The following is a 15,793-nucleotide window of genomic DNA, read 5'->3' as shown; positions in this document are numbered from 1 at the left end:
TAGCGAATTCTGTCAAAATACTGTTGCAATAAATAGTGATCCGGCCCATTACGCAGATAAGATTAGCTTTTCTAGGCAATACTCCCACGGTCGGCTGTGTGGAGTTCAAATTGCTTTTGTTTAGGGAACATAGTATACTCTCGGTAGCCGGTTGCCCAGAGTTTAAAAAGAACCAAAAACTAAACAAGATCTTTTCTTTTTCGAGTCATCGTGCACTCGAAGACTAACTAAACAACTACCTAATAAAATATGCTTTACAGGTCGCATCGCTTGCTTGGAGGGAAGCCTAGACCTGATACCCTTCCAAACTACCAACTCCGCGACACCTATGGAAGAGTCTGATGAATCGTCGTCCTTCCGCTAAGTAGGTGGAGCATCAACACTTCCTGTCTACCTTATCCTTTATCCTTCCCCGTGAACGATGGAGATGGGGGCGGCCGGCAATGATGACTATCATGCTGGTGAGGTTTTAATATGGGTCGGATTGATATGAATTCCTACTTACCATTTCCTAAGCAACTCTTATTAGATAATCAGCAGTCAAACATGATGAAGTCAGTGTGCAATCCGCCAAAATCATCGTCACAACGCAACGCAACGTAAACCAGGGTGACATTGAAAACTCATTTCAAATTTAAATGATTCGGTAGACTATTCTGGCTAAACAAGCAATCTACGAAACAAGTTTTGAGTGATCAAAGTCATCCCGACGATCAAAGTCACCCTGATTTAAGATAAATCGAAAATCATTTTGGTTGGTAAATCGAAAATCATTTTGGAGCAGAACTTTTCCTGCCAATTAGATTCTGCTGTGATGAGCCGATTTACTGAACAAATGTCGAATGCATCTATGTGTACAACATTTAAAATCTCATTGTATTAAATAGCAAAAGACAAACTAGGTACAACTAATTAATTTCACGCTGCCCAATCAACAACTTCACGCGAGTACAGGGAGCAACGTGTCAACTGTAGCTGGTCACCGAAAAGAAGACAGAAAAGTTAACGAGCACAGAGCATGGCAAAGAATGAAACATTTTCCGTGCAATTATCATGTGTCAACGGCAGAAGTGGTTGGCATAAATTGTTCACCCTACACTCGAGCAACTTCGCACGAAATTAGCCGCAATATCACTGATGGTACTAAACTTTTCCCATCAGAGAGCAATGCCGTGGTTGGCCCTAGCAGAAAAAGTACGATGCCGCTAGGCTTTACTCTCTATAGTTATTCATAAAATATATCAAATATTGGGATAAATCGGACAGGTTTTACATTTCTTATAAAAGAAATGTATTGGATTCGCTCAAACTTTGTCCTTGTCCGAGGGCCGGAGGGCCGAGTCTCATATACCTATAGACTCACGACTCACGTTCGTGTCTAACCACTACGAACACTCTTTACTCTTTTTCCCCTTCAGCCTCATGGAACTACATCATGGTATTACTCGTTGTGCTTTCGTCGCTCTATCTCGGAGTCTCACTTAGTTCATGAAACGCTTTTATTTTATTTATTATATCTCGGCACTTATCTTGCTTCTTGTCTCCATCTATTACGTAACCATTTTAGCTTCTTCGCGAGCCATTTAGACGATGATTCCATGAGCCATTTATTCCCTGTTTCCGTGAGTCATTCAGCGCCCGGTCTTATCGCGATCTTCACGGATAGTCCCCGACAGCAAACTCACCCTACTCTGACTGATAGTTCATGGAGTAATTTCTACTGACACCGATACCCGCTTCTTGGAGTCATTTACCTTTCAACTTTATCGAGATTTATTTACGGCGGTGAACTACCCTACTCCGACTAAAAGTTCACCGGCAGCGGAATTTCTCTCGGTACGTGAGCCAATAATCTCCCATTTTTGTCACGATTTAGTCGCATAGTACGCGGCGGCGAATTTATGCCACTATGAATTCCCGGCGGTACACTTCTTTCGATATCGATGGTCGTTTACGTGAGCCGTTCCCCGCTTCGCCCCGATCTACTCGATCTAGTCCCCGGCGGTGGAACTAGTCTACTGAACGGGCCAGTCAGTAGGTTTGAGGTCTGTCTAGCGATTCCGGGTGGAGCGTAGTTACCGGTTCATTGGTGCCTCAACGACTACAAGCACGGTCTACTCGCTCTAATCTCCGGCGGTAGATCTGGCGTACTCACGAGCTACCTGGTAGGGTAGCTGGTGGATCTGGTAGCCAGGGCCGTCGAGAGCGGCGTCGGGCCCCAAGGCTTGCATTACTGCCGGGCCCTTTGAAACCTAAGCCCTCTAGTTCAGTATGTGAGTCCATGGTTTCTACTGGTCTCCGGTTGACTCATATTGCCACGTCCACAGATAGCGTACCAGATATGTGAATTTCGATAGCTACTTAGTCCGTGGTATCCAAATCGGATAAAATTGCCATAGCTACGAGTTTTTTAATTTGTGGGTACTCAGGAATCAGGAACCAGTAGGATCTAGCTCAAATTGTATGTTCCCCATGTTGATCGGAGATTTGTGCCTTGCCATGAATGGTCTTTTCATGATTCCCTGATGGGAAGGATTAGGGATCTGGGATATATTCCGATTGTGCTCAATCTGGGAGAAGTTAACGCCCTGCAAATGCACCAGATCAAACATTAAGAAGCACAGTCGTTTGTATCGCGGAACAACGTACAGAACACCAACGAAAGCTGCCACGTTAACATCATCTCCGCAGGGCTGTAGAGAGATGTGTTTACAAGAATTTTCTCTACACGCCCCTGACATCGTGATTAACAAATTTATGTCAAGGTAGGGAGCAGTGGCGTCCATAAGAGCTGTAACTTCGAATTTTCCCGGGTGTCTCTAACGTTGTTATTGTGGTGAGAATGCTTTCATACAAACCAACTTTTTCATACGCAAACATTTTATGCGGATCAACCGAAAATGGGACGTTTCATCAGACAATACTGGTTATGCAACCATGGTAGATTCCTATGCGCGAATTCTACAAAAAGACACTGTACAATGAAAAACTTTGTGCAAAAGCAGCTTAGAAAAGCCCACCTACTATAACAGCAAACAACTCACCGTTATCTTATACCAAATCACAAACGGCTTCAAAATCAATATCTACGGATCTGACAGGAACAAATATTCACTCAGCAGCAATCACGCCCAGTGTCTCCAAGCCAACAACCGGCACCATCGGCAAAGAAGCGAACGTGGAAGATGACGGATGCGTTTGTCCGTGCCCTCGCATTTCTGTTTGAGGCTTTCTTCGAAAATATTTTGCATTGGCTTCTCAATATTTTGCAGTGTATTCCGTCGGTTTCAGCAATAAAACTCGTTTTATAAACTTGTACACAAAGTAGACAACTCCTTTGAGAACGTTTGTTTTAACAAATGTCAACTATCAAACAAAGTTTTCATTTTTTTACGCTTTCATCATATAATAATTTAAAGGTTAATGATTACTATTGCTATTTTTATTGCTCTTCTATGAATACCGGACGTGTTCGCCTACCTTCCGGGTAAAAACGACGGAGAGTTTCCTGGTGGCGGAATTTCTCCCGAAACTCGATTTCTTGTTTCACGGCGGCTTTCTAGCCGATGGCGCTGATTTTTTGGTCCTTTTGCCACATTCTCTGCAGCTTGGAGCGTATACTCGCAACCACTCTGTTGATAGCATCTCAAACATGCTCGTCGTGGCACATCTCTTCGACGATATTGTCAACTGTTACACCAACATACTTCTTCGAACTTCTACGAACCTAGGGCATTCGAAGACCACGTGTTCCAGTGTCTCTTGCACGTCCACACACTCCAGGCAAAGGGGTGACGAATCGTGTCCAAACCGATGTAGGTACTTCCGGAAGCATCCGTGCCCATACAAATACTGCGTCAAATGCCAGTTCACCTCTCCATGCTTCCTATGCACCTTTGGGATGAGTCGGTGAGTCCACCTTCCTTTCTCCGCGTTGTTCCACTCTTGCTGCCATTTAGTGAACGAGTCGGCTCGAACCAGTCTCCTTGCTTTTCCTGCTTTTATCCGCTGGTAACATTCCACGTCCTCAGCCTAAGTGATGGAAATCATCCCGGCAATTACGCATACCGCCTCCGACGATATCGTTCTGTACGCTCCCGCGACTCGAACAGCCATTAGGCGAAACGCGCTAGTCAACTTCGTCCGGTTCCGCTTTGAGTTCAGCGCAGCAGCCCCGACCGATATGCCTCACATACATAGTCGACATGACTGTGGTAACTTAATAAATCGTCGAACATCACACACAGATGCTACAGCGCACGCATCATTCAATTCATTGGATCTGTTGGATTCATTGCACTATGGTCCCAAAGCTGTATTTAGGAAGACAAAACTGTTTGCGCCTAAACCGTTGGTTTTAGATATATATATATATATATATATATATATATATATATATATATATATAGTATCTTCGGCAAACTTTGTTAGCTCTTTCTTGCCGATTTTTTTATATTAGTTGAATTAGGGTGGTCCTTGTGGTTAGGGTGTTCAAAGTATCAACTTCTTAGATATGTAAAATTCAGCTACATAATGTTCTACAAAGTTATAAATCAATCAAATTGAAGCAACTTTTCTGAAGAAACTATGTAGCTATCTCTAACGGTTCATGTGCTATGATTTTTGCAATATTTAAGGTAGGGTGGCTCTTTAAAAATTGGTTTTCTATTAATATCTTTTTATGTGTTAATTTCTCGCTAATACTTTATTCTAGAGGTTTTTAGAACTTTTGTAAATACACATTTTTGCCGAAACAATAAAGTTTCTATCTCTTTTGTTTGCATAGTTACAGGCGATTTTCAAAACAAAAATGGTTTTTTTCAAAGCTATATATCTTCCAACATTGCAAATGGATTTTCAATTTTGTAATTTCATTTGAAAGATCGAAACTTTTGTAGTTTTTGGTGAAAAAACTGCGAGAGCGTTATTTCTGTAAAATAAATAATTAATTTTTGAAAATGGTGTATTTTTCAACAAAAATCGTTCATAACTTTTCAAATAGACGAGATAATAACTTTGTTACTTCAGCAAAAATCTTCACCATGCAAAGTTCTAAAAGTGCTGCAAACAAAGTATTTACGATAAATCAATGTATGAAGTGACAAATGAAAAATAGTGATTTTAAGAGGTCACGTTTTCATCGCTCAATCTCTTATGGTAAAATCAACTAAGAAATAGTCAATGTGTGTTATAATGAAAATCTATTGAATATGTGACACTGTTTGAAAACACAACAATTTACCGTACAACTACATGTTAGCGTGAATTCACAATATTGTTAATAGCGTACTATAGTAAACTCTAAATAAAAGTTATCTATTACGGGGCCAATAAAGCAAGTACCGTCATCATGCATTATATAGATGCTAGGAAATTATATGCTTTATGAGTTATTTTACCAGTTCACGGTTAGCGATTTTCAGACCTCTTACTTTTATTTATTTTGAAGTAACAAAAAAATGAGAGTCTTTCCTTAACTTACCCACAGCCGTCATTATAGTCGATAATTAATTTATACTTTCAAACATTGCATGAATGTTGGAAAAGCATACAATAATTTCCGCTGCTATGAATAACAAACTCGTTTCAAGATTTTATTTTAAGATAACAAGACGTGAACTAAAACATTTTCTTTCTAACACTCGTTTTGAGCACTAGTCCAAACCAAAAAGGATTTACTTAAGTGAGCATAGATAACTTTTGTTGGCCGATTTAGAATTAACGATAGTTTGCAGCTCTACTGTAAATCCACTGTACTATTTAGATGTACGGTAGATTGTTCTTTCAAAAACGTTTACAAATCCAATAGAATTGCCATGCCATTCGGTATTATCACACTCAATGACTATTTCTCAGTTGATTTTACCATAAGAGATTGAGCGATGAAAACGTGACCTCTTAAAATCACTATTTTTCATTTGTCACTTCATACATTGATTTATCGTAAATACTTTGTTTGCAGCACTTTTAGAACTTTGCATGGCGAAGATTTTTGCTGAAGTAACAAAGTTATTATCTCGTCTATTTGAAAAGTTATGAACGATTTTTGTTGAAAAATACACCATTTTCAAAAATTAATTATTTATTTTACAGAAATAACGCTCTCGCAGTTTTTTCACCAAAAACTACAAAAGTTTCGATCCTTCAAATGAAATTACAAGATTGAAAATCCATTTACAATGTTGGTAGATATATAGCTTTGAAAAAAACCATTTTTGTTTTGAAAATCGCCTGTAACTATGCAAACAAAAGAGATAGAAACTTTATTGTTTCGGCAAAAATGTGTATTTACAAAAGTTCTAAAAACCTCTAGAATAAAGTATTAGCGAGAAATTAACACATAAAAAGATATTAATAGAAAACCAATTTTTAAAGAGCCACCCTACCTTAAATATTGCAAAAATCATAGCACATGAACCGTTAGAGATAGCTACATAGTTTCTTCAGAAAAGTTGCTTTAATTTGATTGATTTATAACTTTGTAGAACATTATGTAGCTGAATTTTACATATCTAAGAAGTTGATACTTTGAACACCCTAACCACAAGGACCACCCTAATTCAACTAATATAAAAAAATCGGCAAGAAAGTACTAACAAAGTTTGCCGAAGATACTATATATCTAAAACCAACGGTTTAGGCGCAAACAGTTTTGTCTTCCTAAATACAGCTTTGGGACCATAGTGCATTGGATTCTTTATGCGGGGTTGGGAATCGAACCCAGGTGAGCTGCACACGAGACTATCGATTTGCCGACTACGCTATGCCCGTCCCCGATACAATTTGATTTACTTTTTTCAATTATGTATTTTCTCCAAATCATGTCCAGTCATTTCTTTTATTTATATCATCCAATATATTGGTTTGAGTAGATTTGATTTATTCTATTATATTATTATTTTTAAGTTTTGCCCAATATTTTTATTTAACGAGCTGAATTAATTTGGATTACTTATTTCATTAATTTGATTTGTATTACATTCATTTTATGAATTTGATATGTGTATCAATAGTTTCATCTGACTGCTTGGTGGATGATGTCGGGTTTTTAGTTTTGATATGGAAGGTTTTACCCTTGGGGTGATTTACCTCTTTTTCGAATCCAGCTAAGTTGCGTACAAGTTAATTGACTAACCTAATACGCTGTACTCGCTTTCTAGTAAAGGATCGTAACAGAGCATACATCGATAAATTATTTTTAATTTGCCGATATAAGATCAGGCAAATGTTCCTCTTAGTTTAATAATTAATTGCTCGTATAATCCTCTTGCTAAAAAATTCTATATTGTGTTTCTATTCAGCTAAATAGCTCTAATGGACCCCCTTAATCTTAATAAGATTTAAGATAATTGTAAAATTTGCTTAGTTTCATTATAAAAAAATCCACTAAACGAATTGAATAAGAAATTAGCTCGGAAATATTTGATACATTTGGGGACATTAATAATAACAATAGTTTTAGTAATTTGATGTTTACTCTTTGGCTCGCCATCACACAGGAGTAAATTAATTCAAAACATAATCAAATGTCAAAAAAAACTCAAATTAAGCTATCATTGATATGTGATGTTTAATTGTGTAGTGTGATGATTTCCGCATCGTTTGACAGATTACTGTTTTTTGATTTTTTTGTTTGTCCATGTTACAAGTGGTTCAAATCGACCAATTTTAGCTTCTTTTTGCGTTACATTTACTAAAATAATAAGAGTTTGATTCGAATGTTTAAAAGAATCTAAAGCGATTTTTATTCAAAACAGTCAGTGTTGTTTGTAAAGGAACGTTTGTAGGATCATATTGTGTATTTCTAGTCCAAATAAATTACCTTAATATTTACCGAGCATAATCGGTACATATGTATAATATAAGAATGGAAATGTTCAAGTTCACTTAAAATGGAAAAAAGTATATTTTCCAGGAGTTTTCGGTAAAATGAAGTATGTCATACGAAATGCCAGTTCATCCTTGTTATAATAGTGAAATAAAATTTACCGAATTTTGCCGATTTCGCATTTTAAACCACTTTGAAAATATTAGGAAATTTTTATCAAATTGTATGTTTTCCAGCATATGGTGGAACTGTTACCATAGTTACAAGAAATCGCCTTTGTTTTTTAATAGAAGATTGTTCAAAAAGGTGTGTTGCGAGTAATTGTACAAAATAAATGGAATATAAAGGTCATTAATCGCTTCAGGGTAGATTGATTCGAACATATTTTCTTCTCGAACCCTTCAATACATTTTTTATTAAGTTAGAAGTATTTTGTTAAACAAAAAACCTTCAAAATAATTTTGATCAGGTTTAATGTATTGACTGCTCCACTGTGCCAATGTCATGCTTATAATTTACCTTCTACCATGCGTTCTCTTTAAGTTGAAAAGTTATTTAGTTGCATGGTACTCTACTTAACCAATGTGGTGACCCTACCAATACAGGCAGAGTTCAAGAAACTTATATTGATTTACAAATAATCATTACTGCGCTAATGTGTATTATTTGATGTCCAGGCGTTTAGGCTAGAACAACATTTATCTATGGAAAACATTGCTCCACTTACGCAATCAACTTTTTGCTATATTTGATTTGAAAGTTACAGTCCAGCTGCATAGCATCGATCGCTGCGTCGCACAGAGGAGTAACTAGAACAAATTCTTGGCCAATTCTTGGCTCTGTGCGTCGCCTATAAACCGATGCTCATCTTGTTTTAGCCTCACTCTTCATTGGGATGCCAGTTGCAGGTGTGTACAAACATTCCGAATGCTAGTGGTAAACGTCTACAAATCTCATTTAAACTTATGTAAACAAATCAAATCTCGACAAACATATGATTACGACATAAAAGCCAACTGTCAAAATTCTCTTTGAAGGGAAATTTCGGGCAAACCGTTAATGATCGACCATAGCTCACGGCAGATAATGAAAGGGAAAACTTTTCTCTTTTGTTCACTACCTACCTCTGTGATTGGCGAGTAAAGCTTTGTCCGGAATTTCCGCTTAACGTGAATTTTGACAGTTGGCTTATACGCGCTAATCACATGTTTGTCAAGAAATGAATTCAAAATAAAATGGCTGCCATATTATGTACTGAGTATCTAGTAAAACAGTAGTACACGGAAACGAAAAACTACCTAAAATTGAGTTCCGTTGACTCAATCTCGTGGTATCGTGGGGAAAGTTAAAATTAGGTAAACCGTGTTGAAGGTAGTCTAGTCTAGTCTAGTCTAGTCTACACCCACTCAGCCAATACATGTAGGGATCCTGGAAAATTGCAGACGTTCGTCCACAATTTTTCTTGTCATTATTAATGTTTGTGGTACATATTGAACATGACACAAGCATTAAAGCGGCCAGGCCAACTGTGCAGCGTACAAAATAAAGATGATTCAAAATTATACGGCAATCAAATTACGCATTCAATGAATAATTTAATCAACGGATTATTTTGAAGCTTGAATAAGGAAGAAACGTGGACAACCGTACACAACCGTTTCAATTTGATGGGGGTTTGATAAATCGTTGGGAGTGACTTTGCTAAGAGGGTTAATGTCACTCCATTGGTCCTAGGTTCCTGGGATGGGACAGAAGTATTTAGCCCTGCCCTGGCTAATGAGCCAGGGTTATAGCGCCCTTACTCGCTCTCTGAAACAATAGAGAAAATTGGCGAAATCGGTTAATTAGTAGTAATATAAACAAAAAACGCATAAAAAATACAAACCAACAGACAACGCACCTTCGACAAAAATCCATACAGGACTTCTATGTCCTAATAGGCAGTACAGGATCCTGAAAACAGAAACCTTCCGCGTTCGTTGAGCGTTGACCGTATTGTACCGTATATTTCACAATAGGCCAAACCGATACTAAAAATTAACTGAGAAGTCATTGCTATTTCTATTTGGCTCAAAGGAACTATAGTGATTCCTCAAACAAATACACAAACACAAAAGATAAAAACGATAAGAAACCATAACCAGTAACATTAGGAAAATCCTCCGGAACTTCCTAAAACCACGGCGAACGACTTGGGACTGTGTACCACATTGAATATATTGAATACAGTCATAGTAGTACTTACTGGTTACTTCGGTGACACGGCATCCTACCCATAAACAACTTACAGTATGTTGCGGAATCATCCCTACAGCTCATAGTAAATCATCTGGAGTACCGCGTGTAGGTCTTCATTCACCGGCTGGTCCTCAGAAAAACCACGATATGCTTCGGTGTAGGTGAAAGGTAATTTTCGAACAACTAATCTCTTTTCACGATTGTAGTAATTAATTCTTGGCCAACCGCAATGGACCTAGTAGCTGGTATTGAATTTGAAATCCATCCTTCAACTGGAATATAGTTAACAGGTGGATTTCCCGAAGGCACTGTTCCTCTGCCACCTTGACGCACTGAAGCAGATTAACGTTGATAGGAACATTAGGTAAACCGTGTTGAAGGTAGTTTCCATTTAACCACGGCAAAAATTACAACTCATTGATAGGTTTTTTATACTCAAATTTAAGTTAAATTTACCTAATTTTGAGTATACCCCAAACAACTCAAAAGTACCTACCTCCACGGAAGACCACGACTGAGTCGAATCTCTCGTTTTGTTTTTGACAACACTAAGAAGTGCGAAAGCGACGCACAACTCAAAAGTAAGTTAAAAGAACTTATTCTGCAGGTTGTTTTATTTAACCGTGTATGAAATTAGACGGGATTGAAAGTGTTTTAAAATTTTACATTTTGGTCTAAATACTGCACTGTCATTAGTTTCTTCGTATGAGTAATGGAACAGATTTTAGTAGGATGGTATTACGAACTGGTAGCGTTATCGACTTCACACTGGTGCAAATTATGGGCAGAGTTCATATTTTCCTATCCTGCAGATATATGGATACATTATGGTATTTATATGTAGTAACATAGCTCTTCGGATACTGGCAGAGAACTTGTTAACAATCGACCGCACGATTAGCTATCCGTTATTCTTGACTGGTCACTCAGTTTGCAGCTTTTGTTCTCGTTTTATGCTGGTGACAGTTTATCTGTGTATTGAATATGCTATAATGTGTAGTGAAGTTCGCTAACAGACAAAAGCATCTGATAATCCTTCGCACTATACTTCATTCTCTAGCAAGAGTGACAGAGAATAACTGACGTAGGAATAAAAGTGAAAACGCATGAGGCAACATGTATGGCTTATCGAGTGGCCCGTTTTGCTGATAATACCTTCAGTAGGTACATGTCAATGCACCAGTTGACCCACATCAAGGCAAACCATCTCGTATGGGATATTTATGGGTTGTATGTATGGGATTTTTTCTCTTTCGAATACCTAGTGTTTGAAACTGTGAAATAGTGACAAACATCTGTGAAATCAGGAAAATAATAATGGTTTAAAGCTTACTATTTTTTCTTGTTTTTCAATCAAAGTCACTCGAGTGGAATGGAAATTTACACTGTGGTGAACTTGGCACGGCAGTTAAAATACAAACAATTGAAAAAAATGAAATCGGTTGAAAACTTTTTCGACAATCGCAAACAAATTTTTGGTAACACATGATAGGGGAAAGTGAGGCAATATGAGCACCCTAAGGTTGAAGGCAAATATATCTGTAGCAAAACATACAAATAATCCCAAATTTCCCTCTATTGGTAGAATAGAACATATTCTTCACATGCAGTTAATAAACATGATGAAGAAAATTCGAAATCTTTGAAAATAATCGTTGTTTGTAATGATCGATTTTTGGTTTGGTATAAACCTTATGGGGCAATATGAGCAATCTTATGGGGCAATATGATCATGTCGATAATAAAGATTATATTTGATTATATTTGATCACAAAATTTAAATTCTTTTTTCACTCATAATTAATAAGAATCATAGTTTCCATTGATTTAGTGACATTTAGTTGCCAATGAAATTGATCTTATAATTTTTTTAACAGCACTTTCGAAACTATTAGATACAAATTTCCATTTTGTTTTAATAATACCTTTGCGAGTAATTTTCTCGAGCAAATATTATTATTCATCGTTCTTAGTAACTTCAGGTATAAAACGTTTACATAGGGATAACTTTTCGGGATTTAATGCATAAACTCATGAGATTTGTCTTGTGCTCATTTTGCCCCATGCTATAGATCTATTTTCGCAGATTTTTTGTGGAAACTATAAAGTCTTGTTAAATTATTTTTATGATTGAAATAGTTAGAAAGATGTTAAATATTACAGAGATGTATGCATTTTTCAATAAACGCACACATACGTCATGCGAATGCTTATTTCATATAGCTTGAATCTTATAACATTTTCAGTTCTTTGATATCCCGTCAGATATTTGTATTTTCAACGATTTAAGATTTGTTTTATGTCGCAATTGAAGTATTACATCATCTAATGGTGATTTTCATAGATTCTTGGAAAACGGGGGTGCTCAACTCGCCCCACATGGCGATATTGCCTCACTTTCCCCTATCTGGATTATCGCGTTTAAAGTTTCAAGTTTATGTCACGCCCCCGTATGGGAGCGATATGAAAAGCACTATAGCTTTGCTTGCACTGTTTGGATTTTTATAAAAAAAATTGGTAAAACATTCTTAAGAATCTATACTTTATGATAGAAGACTAACAATTATTTCGATTTTTTGGTTGAACTTAACATATATAATGCGTTATTTGAATGGTTGGCGTCCAAAAGGGGCTAACCAACATTTTTTTTTCCGAAATCGACATTTTTTGATATTCCTAAGTAATCTACGTGTACTGCCATTAAGGAATTTTGAAAATAATTTTTAGATATTTTGCTATTAGTAGTCAAAGTTGACCATGGAGGTAACCCCAGTACTAGTTAGCGTCCAAAAGGGGCTAACCCTAGGGGTAGATCACTCTAAGAATGTATAACAAATTTGCATCAAATTGAAAAAAAATCATTTAATTTCCATTTTTGCATCAGCTCTGCACTGCCTCGCAGAAAAGTTTGTTTAACAAACGTCCTACGCTGATCCACTTTGTTCGACGTTTTGTTAAATGTAGGGCTAGTTTTTCTGTAGGGTTTTGACGTCTTACACGCAACGCAAACAACATTGCACGCAACACAAAAACATTGCACGCAACGCAAAATTATGAATTTCTATTTTGATGGAAATAAATGCATTTAATTTCGCTGATTTTTAAAAATGCATCACAAGTGATCTGCCCCTAGAGCTAACCCCACATAGAGTCTTATAGAAATTCAAGTTTTCTCGTTCGTTTTCCGAGGTTTTAAGAAAAAGTAGTCAATCGATTCGCAATCAGTTAATTTTGTGTTGTAGCTCGGTGAACTTGATATAATACTATTTTTAGTAGGATTGTATTGTACTTGGACGTTTCGGCCCACACAGTCGGTCCTGAAGTTAAAGGCCGCTCATACACTTGCTATGTATGGCTATTTTCTAACTAATATATATGTCTTGCACAAATGTATATTATTGAGCATGTTTTTTCGAAAATTCTAGTGAAGTGAAGTGTCTCTACATTGAAAGTTCACCGAGCAGTAAGGGATTAAGGGAAAAACGGTACATTGTGGTCGGAAAGTTCAAAAACGTGGAATCAATTATTATCTTTCGTTATAGAGTTATGGTGTCTTCAGAAGAGTTGCTATATGACACTTAACGCACTTAACTTGTATTGTATTGTCTTTGATTAAAAAAAGAGTTACATCGCACAGAAAAAAATAATTCTCCGGAAAGATCTTCCCGGAACGTTCAGGTCAAGTTTCGCTAGAAGTGCTGGAGAGTCTATGTTGTCTGTCAGAAGGTCGAAAATGAAAAGTCGTTGCAGAAAGATCCGTCTGTTTTGCAGCGTAGGGAGATTGATGAGGATACAGCGATCTTCATAGGGAGGAAGCTGGAGACGATTTTGCCAGGGTAACCGACGAAGTGCAAACCTGATAAAGTTTTTCTGTACCCTTTCGATACGATTAATGTGTATGGTGTGATACGGAGCCCAAATAGTAACGCCATATTCTAGAATACTGCGTACCAGTGTAATGTATAGTGTTTTTAGACATACACATAATTGAAATCACGAGTGTTGCGTTTGATGAGTCCAAGTTCAGCGTAGGCTTTAGCTATAACGGAAGAGTAATGTGCGGTAATGCGTAGCTTACAGTCGAGAATGACACCAAGGTCTTTGACGGATACGACTCGTTCTACAGGAGCAGAACACATTGAGTATTCGAACTTAATTGGAGTATGTACTCGTGTAAAAGTGATTGTGGTGCATTTTTTAATATTCACACTCATTCCGTTTCGGTCACTCCAGTCAATGATCCTATCGACGTCTATTTGCAATGCACAACAGTATATTATAGTTGTTATCACCCGGTAAATTTTCAGATCATCAGCATACATGACTTTAGAAGATGATAATTCACTGCAGAGGTCGTTCACGAACAGCACAAATAGAAGAGGTCCGAGATGACTCCCTTGAGGAACACCCGATGAAATGTGGAAAGGATCCGAGAGTGTAGTTCCAAGTCGCACCGAGGCGCTACGGTGTAATTACTTGATGTATAACTTTGCTGCAGACGCCAGCTTTCTATCTCGTTCCATTAAAAAGTTGATAACAGCGCCGCCCTAGCGACTGAATTCCGAACTAATATGAAATGATAAAATGAAGCGCTAGATGTCACAAAACAACTTTGCCATAACTCTAAAATGAAAGATGTGTTAATTGTGGGTCCTTTTGGACCCTAGGCACCTTTGGGTTTAGCCCTCCGAATTACGAAAATGCTTGTAAATTGAAAAGTAGTACACGTAATGATCTTATTTTTTCTAGACAACATGGGTGAACTACTAATAAAATAATTTATTTTTCATTAAAAAATGTTTATTTGGAAATGCGAAAGTTTTTTTTTTTTCCAAAAATGCAAAATGTGGGATAGTCCTTTTGGACGCCAGCCATTAAATTGTTGTTTGTTGCTGCTGGTACTTCCGGTCCCAACGATCACAAGACACGAAACGAAGAATTGAGCCATGCGTAAAGATTCAGTATGATTTTGACCGTTTATAAAATAATTGTCCCTTTTGCAACAAATGCATATATAAAAATGATCATACTTATTAATTAACAAGTTTGGTTGAACACATTGGAAAGAACTTGCAACGAACTGTGATTACGCGATCAATCAAATTTTCGCCCCAGTATAAACCGTATTAATACAGATATTGTATGATTACGATATGAACAGATTGATATGATTGGGTATCACCGATACTTACCGATATTCAGGCGATGGACAGCCTTGCGCCACACAGAGAAGAACGGCACCTTCGTCCTGTGACACAGAAACGTGTGACGTGTGCTCTACTACACTCGGGGAAACGATTCCTCGTTGCTCTAGAAAACAATAAAGAAAAAAGTTGAGGCCAGATAAACAAATTCAACGAATTTATGCTATAATATAATTCAATATAAATTCTTCGAAAGTGCTAAACTACCTATGATCACAAGTCTGTTCCATAAAGATAGGAAATCACCTAGAAAATGGGACTAATATGCGATCACGGGTAGTAAAAAGATTTTGGTAAACAAACTTCATTTCATTCATTGGAAATACACGCTAATCAACATCTTCACCCTTTGTAGAAGCAATTCCAAATGATTCTGCGTTGAAATTACATCCAATTTAGAGAAATCAGCAAAACAAAAGTATGTTTATAAATCTTATTTTCCCTTTTGAAAAGTTAATGTGGCATTCTTATACAAGAGTCAATCTTATCCCAAAAAAATCGTAATCTAAATATTACTACTTCC

General features: G+C 37.1%; 1 protein-coding gene across 12 annotated transcripts in view; it reads right to left on the bottom strand.

Annotated features, from left to right (window-relative positions):
- The window catches only part of LOC131690160 (cell adhesion molecule Dscam2), a 471,795-nt gene that overhangs the window by 100,403 nt on the left and 355,599 nt on the right, over positions 1–15,793 (bottom strand). For all 12 annotated transcript variants that reach the window (XM_058975714.1, XM_058975719.1, XM_058975716.1 and 9 more), the window contains exon 5: positions 15,259–15,376. In XM_058975714.1, the coding sequence (XP_058831697.1) occupies positions 15,259–15,376 (118 nt within the window). The remainder of the gene's footprint in view (positions 1–15,258; positions 15,377–15,793) is intronic.

The sequence above is a fragment of the Topomyia yanbarensis genome, chromosome 3, assembly GCF_030247195.1.
Source record: "Topomyia yanbarensis strain Yona2022 chromosome 3, ASM3024719v1, whole genome shotgun sequence".
Classification (NCBI taxonomy): Eukaryota; Metazoa; Arthropoda; class Insecta; order Diptera; family Culicidae; genus Topomyia; species Topomyia yanbarensis.
This window is presented reverse-complemented; position numbering and strand designations above follow the sequence as displayed.